At 36.9% G+C, this 16866-nt stretch overlaps 3 protein-coding genes across 3 annotated transcripts; 2 read left to right on the top strand and 1 right to left on the bottom strand.

Moving 5' to 3' along the window:
* Window positions 1–1397: 1397 nt before the first annotated feature.
* Window positions 1398–3605, top strand: LOC137723561 (phosphoglycerate mutase-like protein AT74H). Its single transcript, XM_068462760.1, has 2 exons — window positions 1398–1996; window positions 2970–3605. Exons 1-2 carry the CDS (start codon window positions 1525–1527, stop codon window positions 3416–3418), a joined length of 921 nt encoding a protein of 306 aa, XP_068318861.1. The 5' UTR covers window positions 1398–1524; the 3' UTR covers window positions 3419–3605.
* A 597-nt stretch (window positions 3606–4202) lies between these two features.
* LOC137722734 (uncharacterized) lies at window positions 4203–5657 on the top strand. The gene is made up of 2 exons (XM_068461810.1): window positions 4203–4652; window positions 5216–5657. Exons 1-2 carry the CDS (start codon window positions 4466–4468, stop codon window positions 5527–5529), a joined length of 501 nt encoding a protein of 166 aa, XP_068317911.1. The 5' UTR covers window positions 4203–4465; the 3' UTR covers window positions 5530–5657.
* A 35-nt stretch (window positions 5658–5692) lies between these two features.
* On the bottom strand, window positions 5693–9833 carry LOC137722733 (glutathione synthetase, chloroplastic-like). The gene is made up of 12 exons (XM_068461809.1): window positions 9455–9833; window positions 8875–9044; window positions 8467–8542; window positions 8225–8355; window positions 7888–8010; window positions 7712–7792; window positions 7486–7566; window positions 7338–7407; window positions 6721–6842; window positions 6454–6593; window positions 6188–6380; window positions 5693–6023 (listed from the first exon to the last, which is right to left on the bottom strand). The coding sequence occupies exons 1-12, from the start codon at window positions 9800–9802 to the stop codon at window positions 5900–5902; spliced, it is 1659 nt and encodes a 552-aa protein (XP_068317910.1). The 5' UTR covers window positions 9803–9833; the 3' UTR covers window positions 5693–5899.
* Between the last annotated feature and the right edge of the window lie 7033 nt (window positions 9834–16866).

Here is a 16866-nt window from a genome sequence, read left to right as displayed (position 1 = left end):
TTCCTTTTCCACTAGGGCTGGTCATGCACTGTCAACTTGCTTACCAAAAATATATACAAAAAACAAAGAGTTGAGCCATCATCAAGGGCTGCTTCACAAACTACAAACCTCAAATAAAAAAAGGATAGACATCCATTTGCTCACGTTGTTACTAGGCGGATACAAGATTTGAACCTTCGGGTCATAGTGTTAAATATAATTTTTTAAGTAAGAATAGAGCGTGATGCGTGCAAAAAAAAAAAAAAAAGATTAGTTTGTTCACTTGGTTAGTGTGTTGTGTACATGTCAACAGATAACAACATATGCTGAAGTAATCTGATGAGTGTGATAGAAATGACGTGATGTTGATGCAACATATCAACATGTTGACGCAACCTGTCGAGATATGCCTAGCATGCATTACATCAAACATTTAATAAGCAAAAAAAAACATGTACCAAACATTCGGAGGGTCCTCAAAAGAACTTCACATATATATTTTCTGGACTTGGTTGGTCCTAGGATTGTCCCTATTTCCATTCGCCCTTAGTTGGTACGATTTAAGGTGTAGGCTTGCTTTGCGGATTTGGTGGTTTCCAATTATCTATCTAGATCCTTTCCGGATCCTCTTTGTGAGGATTCTAGGAATCCGTGAACCGTGTTCTTTCATTGCACATCACGCAGTCAGTATTCGTCAGGTACTGTTTGTATTCAATATTAAATAAAAAAATTTAAAATTATTTATAACCGCTCGATGTTAGGTCAGCCGTGATAAGCAGTCTAGCATCGGTTTAGGTAGGTAGGAACACAATGGATGAGGGTTAGTGATTAAGCGTAATATATGTGCATCACTTTGTGTAGATCAGATTGAATGAAGACAAATTCTATTCAAGGACAATACTAGTGATGTGAGTTGTATGGTTGTTTGTGTGACTTTGTTCGTTATAAGTTTTCCTTTTTTTTGAGTTAGTTTCTTCTTTCTATTAGATTATATTGTTTTCATCTTGCCGACAACTTTGAACCATCAAGAGATGGATTAAGGATTGGAGACAATTTAGGTTTGTATTCCACACAATACGTTTTAATATTTTTACTTTTTTTTTTTTTTTTACAAACAGATTAATTTTTCTGTTGTAAACAAGTAAAGAATGTGTACTGACAAAAGAGAGAAGAAAAAATAAAGTTTTAATGAAAAATTTACAGTACTGTTTATTTTAACGAAAAATTATATCTTTACATTAAAAAATTAATTTACTTTATTTTTTATTTTACCTTTATCATTAAAACTTAAAGTTTTCAAACTTTTTTTTTATTAATTTTCTTAAAAGAAAAACGTGTAGTGAAAAAAGAATATTAGAAAAAATCAGATGCCAGTAATGTGAAAAGAACTAGAAAGAGTCTATAAATTATGGAAGTGAAAAACCAGATGCCAACATTGTCACACTCCATCGTTTGAATTTCTGATTTTTCAATTCCATTTTCTACACTCAAAATCTTATAGAGAGATTAAGATTGAGATAGTTAGAGAGAGAGAGAGATCTTAAAATGCAGGAACAAAATTGCAAGAGCAGATTACAGCCAGTTCTACCGAAGCGGATAATCCTTATGCGGCACGGCGAGTCCCAAGGGAATCTCGACACCGCCGCCTACACCACCACCCCCGACAACAAAATCCCACTTACCCAAGAAGGGCTGGCCCAGGCCCAGCTCGCCGGCGCCGAGATCCACCGCGTCATCTCTGACGCCACCGGCGCTGACAGCCCCAACTGGCGCGTCTGCTTCTACGTCTCCCCTTACGAGCGGACGCGCTCCACGCTCAGCCAGATCGGACGGTCCTTCTCCAGGAAACGTGTGATCGGGGTCCGCGAGGAGTGCCGGATACGGGAGCAGGATTTCGGGAACTTCCAAGTGCAGGAGCGGATGAAGGCCATTAAGGAGACCAGGGAGCGGTTCGGCCGGTTCTTCTACCGGTTTCCGGAGGGGGAGTCCGCCGCCGACGTCTACGATCGCGTTTCGAGTACGTTTCTCCTTTTTGTTTTTGGTTCTTTTCTTACGTTTTGGTTTTGGGTTTTGTTTATTGAGCATTTTGGAAGTAACCCAAGATGGGGTTTTTGGTTGTTTGTAGTAAAGTTCAAAACTTTAAGTTTGTTTTTGTTGTTTGGTGGTTTGGAATTTGGTGAAACATTTTGCTAAAATTGGGTTTTAGTACTACTCTAGAAGTAAGAGTAAGGTTTGTGATGGAATCTAAAATAAATGCCTGAACTTTGACAAGGCGATATTCTAAACTGCGGGTTTGGGGGATTCGAACTTAGGTGCTAAGAGGCCGGCACATTGCCATGGCCAACTTTGCCCAACCTATGTTTGCATTTAGAAAGAGAGTTAGGTGCTATCTGAATTTTGGGTTTCCATTTGGAGGTGTATATTATGAATCTTATGATTGAATGCTTTTGTTTAGAGAATGGTATTGGGCAAATGCCAAATGATGGTTGAAGTATGCATGTGTGGTTAGGCAAATTGGCTAGTGGTGTGCCGGCCCTTTTGCACCTTAGTTCGAACACGCCTCCTTGTAGTTTGTGTAGTTTAGAATATTGCTTTTGTTAAAAATGATGATGATTAAAGTATTGTTTTGCAAATGAGAGGTTTTTGAAGAGAAAATGATTCATGGTTTAAAAGTGGAGGAGGACAAGAGCTGTAAATTGAAGTCCGATTTAATTGAACCGCAACATAACCAATGCTTACACTTTGCAACTATATGAACCCGAACACAAATCCTTAAGAATTCTGTACATGTTAAATTGATGGAACTGGGTTCCACATATATGCATCTTTTGAATTGTACTGTCAGTTTGACATCTCTCTTCGTGATGAGATGAATATATGGAGGTTTAGAAATTCCTGTTCGCTGAAAATGTGTATCTGTGCATTTGATTGCTGCATAAAGGGTTTGGTGTTACATATTTCATGTTGTCTAATGAGACAGATGATTGCAGGTTTTCTTGAATCCTTATGGAGGGACATAGACATGAACAGGCATCGCCATGACCCTTGCCATGACCTCAATCTCATAATCATATCACATGGGCTAACATCACGCGTCTTCCTCATGAAGTGGTTCAAGTGGACGGTCGAGCAATTTGAGCACCTAAACAACCTTGGGAATTGTGAATTTCGAGTGATGCAATTAGGAAAAGGTGGAGAGTACAGCTTAGCAATTCATCACACTGAGGAAGAACTGCAAGAATGGGGTCTATCACCCGAAATGATAGCCGACCAAAAGTGGCGAGCCCATGCCAACAGGGGCGATTGGAACGAACGTTGCCCCTGGTACCTCGATGCTTTTTTCGACAAACTAGCTGAGTCGGAAGAAGACAACGGAGACGGTGACGAGATCTGGCATGAAACTGATGAAAAAATTCCGCAAACGAATTGCAGTTCTTGAACCAAACTGATTATTTTAGCATATGGGTTGGGAATTCTTTTGATTTGACCTTGTAGTTAACTGTTGTATGTTCATAGTATCTCTTGAGTGTTGGAAGTAGAAATTAGCAACATCAGTTTATGCATAGGAAATTTTCTTTGTAAAGCAGATATTTTATTTGGTGTATCTTTTAATTGCATTGAACTAACTGCCAAATTACAATTTACAATACAGAAAATTCAGGTACAAAACTAGCACATGCAATGGCATGCTCAAAGAGTATGGAAAGTGAAGTGAAGTACATGTTGCACGAGTAATTTAGAATATCGTCCATTTGAACAAAACAAGTGAAATGAAGCACATATTTGTACCCGGTGTGCTTGTCTTTTCTCTCTTTTTATGTGACACGAAAGTGATAAGTACATTTTCGTTCCCAGTTTGGCATGCTCCCTTGGTGTTTTTCTGTTCATGCAACACGTGTCACGTAATGAGAAAGATACTAATGTGTTACGTAATGAAAGAGATACTAATATAAGATGTCATGTGATAAGAGAGATGCTAATAAGCGAAATAAAACCGGTTACATACAAGAATATGCGTGGCTGAGAGTCACACGTGATTTATCAACATTAGCCAGACCGCATATTTCACAAAACAGATGTATCCTTTTTTCAACCAAACACCATCATTAAAGGGTAAAGCAGCATTCTTATTTAACCCAAACTCGTAAACAGTATCTTCCCTCTCTCACACTAGCACTCTCTCTCTCTCTCTCTCTCTCTCTCTCTCTCTCTCTCTACTCCTTTACACTTTACCGGGATCTAGGTCTCATTGATTTCGGCAAAAAAGCAGAGGTTGTCTTTCACACACCCACAGAGATCAAAATTCCACCTGAAACAAAAGTGGGCATCTTTGATTGGATATTGTCCAATTTTTGCACACACTCCCAGACGCCAGCAATCAAAGGTCGAAGCTTTATTGAAATCCTCAAATGGGTTTTTGATATCTGATCTTGGGCAACCTGCATTTTCGGAATCAAACCAAATTTGGGTTTTGTTCTGGAAACTGATGGCTCATCTGACAGAACATGGGAATTGCAGTAATGGTGTTCTGAGGCTGGTTTTTGTGTTAGTAGGTTTGTGCCTGGTCGGGTACGCTGTCGTACGTCCAACGTTGTACTGGAGCTTGAAGGAGAACAGTTCGTGTCCGCAATGTCCTTGTGATTGTTCAACAGATTTCGATTCCGCACCTGTAGGTGAGATTCACTTCCCCAAATGTAGAAATGTTGCTATTTTTAGCAGAACACATGATGTCACTCGATTTGGTCTTGTTGAGCAAATTGTAAAGTAGTATTGAAATCGAGTCGTTCTACAGTACACTATGTGATAAATTGTTTTATGAACAGTTAGATTGAAATGTTTAGATTAAAACACGCGAGTCCAGTCATCACTAAAGATTACATCGGAGCACTATAGATTTACGCTGATTTTCTTGATTATATTGGAATTTATTTTGGAAATATTTCATATATATTAACCTTTGTTTTCATTTCTTACTTAACCAGATATTATCAATAGCTCAATTTCAGGTCAGTTTAACCACCTGTCATGCATCCATTTGTGTGAAAATTTAGTTATACGTGATGCCACTGTGGTTGTATCTCAAGTCAATCACCGTTGTCACTTGGTAAAATGAAAACTCATAGAAGTGCATGATTGGCGTGTAATGTTGTCTCAGTGGCATCCCTGCTGTAGCTAACTTGCTTTCGTGTTTCAGACGAAAAACATTGTCAATGTCATATCTTTCACTAATTTGCAGACTGCGGAAAACATGAACCAGAAATGAAAGAGGAGATGGAGAAGGACATCATCGCCTTGATGTCGGAGGAGCTAAGTTTGCAGCAAACCGTCGCCAACGAAACCCTGCAACGTGCCGATGCAGCGTTAATGGGGGCTAGGAAAGTCTCTTCACTCTTCCAAAGGGAGGCAGAAAAATGTAATGTAGGGGTGGAAACTTGTGAAGAAGCAAGGGAGAGGGCAGAAGCAGAACTTGCAGAAGAGCTTAGGCTTTCGGAAGCATGGGAGAAACGAGCTCGGGAGCTCGGGTGGAACGATAAAAGAGCATACTCTTGAATGAAGTCATCATGAAATTTTCGTATAATCTTTTTCGTTAGTTGTGGATATGAATTTTCTACTAACGTTTCATCGTTTTGAGAATGAATTCATATTATCCATCATATCCAAAATTTTGAGTGCGATTAAGAAAGTAGTGGCAAGAAGAAATTGTACACAAAAGTGCAAAAATAATTGCGAAAAAAATGCGCTTTGCATACAATTGAAGAGAAAAATGCGAAAAAATACACAAAAGCGTTCTTTGGCTTGTTAGATCTCAGTAATATCTTGAACATTGTGGCGAATATGTTTTGTATGAGTAAATAAATCGATCATGAACTGTTTGGCTCTACAATTAACCCATTTAAGCATACCTAGGAAGCTGGCTTCTTCAGGTTAGATATAAACTATCTAAGACCGCAAATCCAGCTGCAACTCCACCTTCATCTGATGAGGAAACCTTTGTCCGCATCAGGTAGCCGCATTGGTCGTTCAAGATCACTTTATCTTTGTTCCTGCATCAATGAAAAATGTGGCACTATGATTCCACGCTTTGGTACAGCTGTTATTCGCACAGTATAAACAATGCCGACAGAAGTGGATTGTAACTGTGCAAATAAAGAGAAGGAAAAAAAGGAAACAACAGAAACCTGAAGATTTAGTCATAAAAGTCGTATACCTTAAGTAAGCACCGTATACCCCCAGCTCAGATATGGTATCATCTTTATAACATACACCCTCGCGCATCAAGAATGTGTGAGAAGCAGTAGGGAATATCCTCTGCATTAGGATATAAGCAGCATCTGCTTCTGATCCTTCCTTCTGCAATCTTGTGAGGGCTTCCCTTATATCAGTGCCGTAGATGTTGTTCCCTGAAGTGTAACAATGACTCGTCAATAACACTTGTCATTACAACAACAGTAGAGCAAAGTTTAAACCATTTACCTCCGCCTTCTCTTTGGGGCTTCATAACAAATAACCCAGGGCTCTCTATTGCCTTTTTGACAATATCTGAGTCATCCAAACTCCACAATCCTGCAAAGCATTTCCGCAATTTTGCAATGTCTTCTTTATCATCGAGGAACCTGCTCACGTGAAGATGATAGAAAGATACAACGTTACTGGTTGTAACAATGGTAACCATTCTTCCCTAAAATTATGATTCATACAATGCCGAGGAAAAAAATGGAAGGAGTTTTGATCCAGCAATACCTCTCAAGAACATTAGGCTTCGCAAGTTCTTGTTGAATCTTTTTGGTCCCGACTAAGTGATAAGAAATTGAGGGGCACTTGATGGCAGATGACTGCTCCATAAGGAGCCTTGCTCTCCACTCCTATAAATTGAGGAACATCGTATTAAAAGCCATATCATCATATTCTGAGGTTATATTAGGCAATTGAAGTATCCTTTTCCTTTTATGAGTAATGCGTTAAGTGCCATCTTAAGCATATTTTCAAAGCAACAAAGAACCATAATGGGCAATTACAAGTTTTACACGGCCAAGATAGATGCATAGAAATTATTCAATTCAGGTTTAGATAAAATAAAGACACATACAAGCAGACGTGGTCGCTGTGCCCTTACAAACCAAAAAAAAAAAAAAAAAATGCGGGATTAACCAACCAAATTCACCCCCGAACAGACATAGGATAAATACATATGACTACGGATTAGAAATTTGGTCATCTACTTTGTACCCTTATTGCAGATAAGTAACTACATTTTCTGCTAATGAACAACAGATGTTCACCACTAAAAGGAAGAATGTTCCACTATTCTTGAAACAGAATTAGTATTTGAGTAGCAGGAAAGTGTAAGACTTGCTTACTGATTCAGAAGGATAATGGATTGGTGCATACCCAACTCTGAAATAAACAATTGCAACTTCTTGGCCACCCCTGCAAGTTCGAAGCTTTTTTAGATGTCAAAGTCAAAGATATAACATGCTAGATCCACAAATCTAGAAGGGTACATACACAACGAGTGTTCCATCTGGTTGAAGCTTCCCCTCTGCATCAATTTCGGCCAACGTTCTCCGAAGAGTTGATACATTATGTGTGTTATACAGTTAAGGAACATTATTCATGAGTTCTGTTAACTAGTTTATTACTAAAGATATAAGCATATAGTTGATAATTATATATTTTCCAAGAAATACCATTTTCTCCAACATGAAAGCTTATTTAAAGCTAAAGAGGATATCTTTCTTTCAACAGAGCAGAAAGCCAGTGTTGGTCATACATGTTCCGCTCTTCAGGCTGAACCACGAACAGGATTACGGCCCTGTATGTATATGTTAAGTTAAATGCACCCTTAATCACTTCACTGAATATAGCAGCAGCAGAAGGAAACAAATGAAATATTGTTTCAGTTCTAACCTGGGGTTATTGTATTCAATCCAAGCTTTAGCCAAAGCCTCTACAAACCGAGTGGCTGCAGGATTATTAGGAACTCTTTTGGAATCTAATCCAAGAGATTCTCCATAGTGATTAAGTAAGCTCCTGGAAAATGAGAGGCTAATTGTAAATAATTGGTAATCTTGGGCTTAATCTTTTGGCATTGGAAATATGAGAATATTAACAGATATACACACAATCAAATATACAGGAAAATTTTCATTAGTTGAACCTAGCATTACATTGACTAGTCAGAAATTCATAAACAAACCACTGAATACATGTTATTTGCAAAATATCCAATAAGTTATAAGTTAACCTGTGAAGGTCGCTAACAAGACAACCGAGTCCCGGAAATGAAGCTGAAATTGTGTTCATCTCTATTTGAAGGAGTTGTTTAGTTTCTTCATCAAGCATATAATCTGAGCGATGTAAACCCAAGCGTATGTCCTGTTTCAGTGATTAAAAAAAAGTTTAGAGAAATTCAACTCATTCTACGAAAATAAAGTTCTCGTCTCACAATAATTGATCTCCAAATGCTACATTGATATGTAGTTTTACCTCTTTCTTGTTAATCTCTAGCATCTTGGAATGAATATCTAGAAGTCTAGATGTAAAAGCATCCACTTTCTTCGTTCTGCGATGTGAAGATTGTGATTATATTAGATCAGGAATAAGCTCTAATCTCTAGAGCCAATATATAAACACTACAACCGTCATGTAAGTTGATTTTCTCTCTTATCCCCATACACAATTGTTAAAGTTCAAACTAAGGTTGTTAGGGCCAAGTTTCTCCCGAGCTGGGGAGACACACAAAAGGGTTTGGCCGTGCTAACCCACGCTCTTATGTGATACACCAAAGTCAATCAAACAGGCTTCCCGACTATTCCTAGGTTCATTTAAGCTAAACTGTGAGCTTGCTAATTTTCCAAATCACACGCTTAATCTAAAAGGTATAAGAAAAAGTACCTGGACAGTGAATCCTGCAGAAACTTTGCATCCAAACTCACTCGATCGACAAGTTCATTAAATATGGGGGCTAACTCATATGCTTGCTTCCAATGGCTTTCTGGAAATGGCATCGGAAATAAAGCAAACGGTGCATGTACCATGCCTACACCAGGTACTTTTCCTGATCTCTGTAATTTACAGCATTCAATATCAACATCAAATATAAGGCTTTAAGTTATACCTTCACATAATTAATGCAGATTAAGAGTTTCCCATAGCTTGTGGCAACTAAAAGCTTTTAAATTTGATAAAAAAAACTAGAGTTCTTTTGCACACACAACTACAAAAAACAAATATAAATTCCAGGAAAAAAAAATATTAAAACTAAATAAACTAAAACTAAATTGAATTCTCAGATGTCTGAATCCAATTTTCTGCAATACATGCTGATCAAATTTTCCATTTTTCAACAAGCTAAACACTTCTTAGACAATTAAAAACTAAAACTAAGGCAGAAAACCTTCAATTTTTCATAGTTTTTTGTTCCAAACCGTTCAAAACTAAACAAAGATTCAGGAGAGCAAGAACACCCACAAACCTGAACAGACTTGTCACCAACAAGAAGCCCATGAAGAGAGCTCCAAACAAGAGCATCATACACCATCTTCTCCACCAGCCCCTCATCAATCCCATGAAAATCAATCATGGGTCTTTCGGAAACTCCCTCCTGGGTCTCCCCAACTTCAACTTTCCCACCCAAAACCTGAGAGGGTTTCTGGGACATGATCCTCAGATGGGTCTGGGGGATTTGGTTTGTGGAATGGAATTTGAAACTGGGATTTGGGAATCTGGATGGATTAAAGGCAGAGGCTTTGGGGTGTGAGATGAGGAGGGAGTGAGTACAGAGTGTGGTGGAATGAAAGCATGAAGAATATGAAGTGCCCATGTTTGACCCCTTTGGGTAGTGGCCTTAAAAGTGGCTTTAAAATCGTAGAACCTGGGCTGCGTCGCATGCCAGCCATGCCTTTTTCACACGCATGTATCCAAATTCAGTGTTAAAGTTTTCGTACTTTTGTAAGGAACTTTAATGAAATTTTTTTTATACCGTTTATTTTAACGAAAAATTATTAAAAAATTAATATTAGTACTATTTATTTTACTCTTTATTTTGTCTTTATAATTAAAACTTAAAATTTTCAAATTATTTTCATTAATTTTCTTATTTTTTAATGTTATGGTTTAATTTAAGGTTTATGGGCTGCGTGTAGTTGTATTCTCGTTACAGCATCTTGTTCGTCATCATGATTATAACTTTTGTTATGGTTAATTTCGTAAATGACTCTTATGATGTATTTTTTTAACCGAAATCGATAGTATTAATGATTTAAATAGTTAATTGTTAGAAATAAGAGAATTTATAAATAAAAAAAAATCGAATTATGGTGCATAGATATGTTGATTTTCGTCATTATGGTAAAAACGACATCAGCTAATAATGTCTTTTTTGGTTTCATGTATTCTATACAAATATTTGGCTTACTCCCATAAACAATAATCCAAATTGCATTTGAATTGCAATGAATTCCACCAAATCATTTAACATTCTTAGATCTCTGCATACTATTTTTGTTCATTTTTAATTTACTCTATAATCTTTAAATACGAAACTGAGGATAGCAAGAAAAGATCTGCTGATACAAGTCTGGTAGGCAGGTTTATAAGCTGTTTATTAGGTTAAGTGATTATAGTTAAGTCACAAACACGTGGCGCGATTTAAGAGGGTGAAAACGGTCACCACCTAACCTAGTAGGTGTGGTGAGCGAGAAGAGATCCTCTTTGGTTCTCTTCCATCAAGGTCACGGGATCAAGTGATCCAGATCTTTGAAATTTCATCCAACGGTAAAAAATTATTATAGCTTTTAAGGGGTCAAAACAAATGAGCCGTTGGATGAAATTTTAATGACCCAAATCATTTGATCTGATTGTCTTGGTGGAAGAAATCCTCTCTAGATCTCTTCTCGTGGTGAGCAAAGCAAATTCGTACGGAATAAAAACCTAAAAAAATAAAATAAATAGAATACATTACTATTATAATTTGGACTCACCCTAACACAAGTATTAGAGTTTACTTTTGGTAATTATTCTGTTATTTCATGATGTTCCGTCAAGGTATAATGAAACTTGGGCTCTTAACCCACAAGATAAAGTTATGTATTTTTAATCCTCCTTTGAGATCTTTTTTTTTAATTTTTTAATTTTTTTTTGAAATCTGGACGGTACAAAAAGAATTTTATTGATATCGAAAAAGTAGAAAACTTATATTTAAGGTGAATTTGTGGTTGAGTTCTTTTCAAGTAGAAAAAAAAATGTAGCACGCTATTAAATAGAATAGGGGCTCACAATGCTAGTTATTAGACAAATTTTCTAATTTTTTTATACAAACTCGATATTTTAAATTATTCTAATCCTCATAAATGAGATATCAAATATGATGCAAAGAAACAAACACATCCTGATTAATAATTATCATTTTTTTTTAATTTAACTTATTAGATGGCACCAAATTTTCAATTTCGTTTAGGTTATACCAAATTTTCAATTAGAACTACGGGTGGACGTACTCAAACTAGATGGATAATAGTAATGCTCCTACATGACTCAATTTTCCACATCATCGTAGGTCTCACATGAGTGGAAAATGGGTTATGCGTAAGCGTAGATGGAGTTCCGATTCAACCTAAGAAAACAGGCAGGAGTAGTTATTAGCAAGATTGTCTCACTTTCTAAAATTTCTTAGTAATCTTCTAGATTAGGTTCATTGAATTTTCTAAATTAAGTTCATTATCTGGAAGATAACAATTACGATTACGAAGATTCCATAAATTTAATATAGAAAATTCAATGAATTAGAAAGAAATTTGAGGAGCGAGACAATCTCGCTAATAGTAGTACTGTGTAGTACTAGTTCATGTTGCAGCGATCTCTGCAGGCTAAAAATATTCGATTGATAAAACAAAATTCCAGGTCTAACTTGGATGGCAAGACATGAAAATATATTCAAAACTAATCAACCCAGTTGAACACACAGAAAAATAATTAAGGACACTTTAATTCAATCAGTTGTATAAAATGTTTGACAATAAACATGCATATCACATGCATAATATACTTAGCTATACTAATCACGAATAATCAATCTATGAAATCTTTTGGCTTGTCACCATGAATCCTTAAACTGCTTTTGGCTTGAGCACGACTCATTGAACGAGGAGATTTCTGCATGCCACCCGAAATATTCCCGCGTGAGTTATCACATATTTTTGTGATGGGTGCTATACTCACAAGGAGTGTACCTCGTTGATAAATAAGTCTTTGCCGGTAGGATGGTGCTTGCCTAGAGTCACCGTCTTGAGGGATTGCGCTTCGATGGTTTTCATAAGAAAGTTGAAGAGCCTCTGGAGAATTTCCAGTGGAAAGGCCTGGTCTTCTCTTGCATCCATTCTTCGAAACCTTCTGTGGAATCAGGGGTTGTTTATTATTTGAGTATTGCAAACCCTATATTTATACACGCGACTGAAACTTGAAGTAGCTTGCAGTCAAAGCAAGGTTTTCATTACTTTGAATATTGCTTTGCAGAAAATCATATTATATCTGCTCGCGTCAGAGAAAGGTACCCAAGATATCTTTATTCACAAGCTACATTGACGACATGGTTTAAGACCTGGTTTGGTACTGAGGTGATTCTAAAAAAAGCTGCTATAAAAAAAAGCTAGGAGCTGTTTTTGTGTTTGGTAAACACTCAGTTTCAGCTTTTTTTCACAGTTTTGGATGAAAAAAAACCAAAAACAAGAAGCTGCAAAACCTAGCTTTGAAAAACCAGCTTTTTTTCACATCTGTTTTACATAAAAGTTTACCAAACACTCTAATACTGTTTTTTTTTTCAAAAGCACTTTTACAAAAAAGTTTACCAAACACTCTGCTGCTTTATTTCACAACTGCTTATTCTCACAGCACAACAGAAGCAGCTTTTTTTTCAAAGCACAGCAATACCAAACCAGCCCTAAATCTGTGAAAAACTTTTTAGTGTGTTGGGAACACGATTCTGTACATCAAATATTATAATTCAAGTAATTGTAATATTTTTCTTCTAAATATTCAACTACTCATATCATGACTCTTAGTGTCACATCCGGACCCGGGGCGGATCACTTCCCGGGCCCACTCCACCACCGTAGCACGATATTGTCCGCTTTGGGCTACCATTCCCTCACGGTTTTGTTTTTGGGAACTCACGAGCAACTTCCCAGTGGGTCACCCATCATGGGATTGCTCTAGCCCCCTTCTCGCTTAACTTCGGAGTTCCTACGGAACCCGAAGCCAGTGAGCTCCCAAAAGGCCTCGTGCTAGGTAAAGATGGGAATATACATATAAGGATCACTCCCCTGGACGATGTGGGATGTCACAATCCACCCCCCTTAGGGGCCCGACGTCCTCGTCGACACACACGCGACTAGGGTTAGGCTCTGATACCAAATTGTCACATCCGGACCCGGGGCGAATCACTTCCCGGGCCCGCTCCACCACCGTAGCACGATATTGTCCGCTTTGGGCTACCATTCCCTCACGGTTTTGTTTTTGGGAACTCACGAGCAACTTCCCAGTGGGTCACCCATCATGGGATTGCTCTAGCCCCCTTCTCGCTTAACTTCGGAGTCCCGAAGCCAGTGAGCTCCCAAAAGGCCTCGTGCTAGGTAAAGATGAGAATATACATATAAGGATCACTCCCCTGGGCGATGTGGGATGTCACACTTAGTGTACTGGTTTGGTATTATTGTGCTTTGAAAAAAAACTGATTCTGCTGTGCTGTGAGAATAAGCGGCTGTGAAATAAAGCAGCAGCGTGTTTGGTAAACTTTTTTGTAAAAGTGCTTTTGAAAAAAAAAAAACGTATTATAGTGTTTGGTAAACTTTTATGTAAAACAAATGTGAAAAAAGCCGATTTTTCAAAGCTGGGTTTTGCAGCTTCTTGTTTTTGGCTTTTTTTCACCCAAAACTGTGAAAAAAAGCTGAAGCTGAATGTTTACCAAACACAAAAACAACTCCTAGCTTTTTTTTATACCAGTTTTTTTCAGAATCATTTCAGTACCAAACCAGGTCTCGTGTTCTGGACACACAGTTCAAATCTCTCCAAATCTTGGAAGGAACTGATAAAATTCACTAGGTTGAACCGTTGAAGTGATCATAAAACTATTAAAAAAATTTAAAGTAATATACTAATTAAAAGCTACTCTAACTTCGGACTAGATGTTAATCTCAAAAAGTAGCGTCTTTAGGATCCCTAATTGGAATAGTTAGTACCAAGAAGATAACAAGATCTTAAAAAGCTAATAACGTTGGTTTGACCTAATAAACAACATAAAAGTCACTAAATTACTTTTATGTTTTATGAATCAGAGGATATGGATTCAAATTTATTCATCGCTCACTATCGTAAAAAATTAACATCACGACTCAAACTCATGGCTCTCTTACTCGTTGTCAAGCTAATAATATTGCTTATCGTTTGGCCCGTGTTTCATTACATATTTGGCATAGAGTGCTACTGGTTTGAAGAACCACTCTAGGTTGTAACTTGTAACATGAATATGGTGCTCTTTTTCCTTCGTTTGGAGTTTTTCCCACTAAAATAACTGAGTTAATCCTTTTCAATTTAATACGTACACTCCACCGCTTGGGAAGCAACACCACCTCACCCACTACTTCCTTCCAAAACACCCCAATTTTCCAAATATCACGACTATGTCACTACCTTGAGGGGTTAGTTTTCCGCGACTTTTCTAACAATCTTCACTTTTCAATTTTTTAGAGTCAATCTTCACTGATTTTTTCCCACAATACTTTCCGGACCGCTGAAGAAATAGCTTGTTCAGTCATAAGGTTTGCTTCATAGATATTTTCCAAAGTGGCTTTGGCATTGGGCAGCATCAGCCTCAGAGGAGAGGCATATTCAATATCTATCCGGAACTGCTACAAACAGAGGCTTCCTCTAAAAGTTAATTATGGCTATTGAATCAAATTTCAATGGTCCGGATCATTTGATCCTTAGGCTCAGATTTTTTGGGTCTGGATTCAGGGACTACAATTATTATAACTTTTAGAGGGAGCCCCTGTTTATAGCAGTTAGATCAAATTTCAACGATCCAGATTATTTGATCCTTAAGCTTAGATTTTTTGGGTTCGAAGGGGATCCAGGTCCTATCTACCCAATTATTACTGTCCTTGTGTCAATTGCAGTCTTGCGGACCAAGTTGTAAATGTTTTGGGGGACATATTCTTTCCTTTACGGAAAGGGATCTTCTCTTAATCCACTTTGTGGGGATTATAGGGATCCATACATTCTAACCGTTTATCGTACATCATTTGGCCAATTTTTGTCAGATACTATTTGTGTTTAATTTTGAATTAAAAAAATCAAATGATTTATGATCGCATAATACACGATGAATGGCTAAAATATGGGGATCCCTAAGATCCCCACAAAATGAATCCGAATGGGATCCAATTCATTTCTTTACTTTAAAGACTAAAATGTTAAACCTAAAGTTTCTCAACCCCATAGGTATTCGAATAGGAACTGATAAAATGAAAGTTAAGAAAGTCTCTCAAAATGAAACTCTTAGTAGACTTTCTGTCAATGTACAGTTTAATATTAGTTTTCGTATCAATATTATAAAATATTATGCTAAAAACATAAGATGATAGGGAGTCCTCAAAGAGTCTCACTTTTAAATCTCCTTAGCATTTCTCCTCATAAAAATATTGGAAAATATTCGTAAATAGTATCATTTATTATTTTTAATAAACAAAATTGATAGGTATTAAACATAAAATAAGCCATATATAAACCATAGTTTCAGTGTCACCTTATTGTCTATTTATTATCATCCATTTCTACGTATGTTTGTTTAAGTTTGGAACCGATTCCATATATTTGTGCACATTTTCTGAGAATATTAGAAGACAAGTAAATTTTATGGTAATTACCAAACTTTAACATCATGTTTGGATGAAGAAATTTAAAATTACTAAGGAATTTTAAAATGATGAAAATTAAAATGATAGAATTTTATTTTCTAGAATTTGTGAATTTTCTTATATAATTAACCTAAAAAATAATGGAGTTGAATACGAAATTTGTTATTTTTAAACTCTCAATCATATAAATTGAGAAATGACACCTATTTACATGGAATTTAAACTTAGGAATCGGATGTCCTACATTCCAAGATTTTTTTGTCCACGTGGAAATTCTAAATTTCAATGTTTGTGAATCCAAACAAATGAATTGATGCATGTCAATTTATAAACTATGACTTTTACCCAAATTCTAAGTTTATTTCCTTCATCCAAACATAGTGTAAGGGAAACAAAAGGATAATACATTCATGATAATAAATTTGATTAACTGGTAATGCCAAATTAGTCAGATTCTGTGACCAATAGATGATAATCTGATATAATTCCAGCTGCAAAGCATGGTAAAGTTATGAACATCTGGTAGTGGTTGAATTCACAAATGTGTTATACATAAAAGCATAAAAATGAAAAAGTTTCTTCAACCTAAGCAGTTAAAAGTTAAAACGAAACGGTCAGCATCAAGAATTCAGCCAAATAATCTCGACATGAGTAAATCCCATTTTCCGTTATGGTGAAGTGCTTGCATAGCATAAATCACAATTTATATTAATCAGACAGACACTTACCAGTCGTGCTCGCAAAGTTCGTATTTTTACAACTTGTTCCACCATTTCCCAGAAAACCTTACTCCATATTGAGTCTCTTTGTTTTATTTCATTCTTGAGTTCCTGAATGATGAAATTGAGGTTCCACCATAAAACCAATTGGCAATATGAGGAGTAGCCCAAGATCATATAAGCACATAGCAAACCTTGTCCCTCACCGATGTGGGACAACTCTCAACACGCCCCCGCACGTGTGGCGGATTTTCAAG

The sequence above is a fragment of the Pyrus communis genome, chromosome 17 (genome assembly GCF_963583255.1).
Source record: "Pyrus communis chromosome 17, drPyrComm1.1, whole genome shotgun sequence".
Taxonomy (NCBI): Eukaryota; Viridiplantae; Streptophyta; class Magnoliopsida; order Rosales; family Rosaceae; genus Pyrus; species Pyrus communis.
This window is presented reverse-complemented; position numbering and strand designations above follow the sequence as displayed.

What these genes read in the sequence shown, in the direction of transcription:
- LOC137723561 (XM_068462760.1), top strand. Translation starts at nt 1,525, where the DNA reads ATGCAGGAACAAAATTGCAAGAGCAGATTACAGCCAGTTCTACCGAAG. An exon ending in CGTCTACGATCGCGTTTCGA is followed by an intron (nt 1,997 to 2,969) that starts GTACGTTTCTCC and finishes AGATGATTGCAG; the next exon opens with GTTTTCTTGAATCCTTATGG.
- LOC137722734 (XM_068461810.1), top strand. Translation starts at nt 4,466, where the DNA reads ATGGCTCATCTGACAGAACATGGGAATTGCAGTAATGGTGTTCTGAGG. An exon ending in TTTCGATTCCGCACCTGTAG is followed by an intron (nt 4,653 to 5,215) that starts GTGAGATTCACT and finishes ACTAATTTGCAG; the next exon opens with ACTGCGGAAAACATGAACCA.
- LOC137722733 (XM_068461809.1), bottom strand. Translation starts at nt 9,802, where the DNA reads ATGGGCACTTCATATTCTTCATGCTTTCATTCCACCACACTCTGTACT. An exon ending in CTTGTTAGCGACCTTCACAG is followed by an intron (nt 8,011 to 8,224) that starts GTTAACTTATAA and finishes CTCATTTTCCAG; the next exon opens with GAGCTTACTTAATCACTATG. An exon ending in ATTGAATACAATAACCCCAG is followed by an intron (nt 7,793 to 7,887) that starts GTTAGAACTGAA and finishes ATATACATACAG; the next exon opens with GGCCGTAATCCTGTTCGTGG.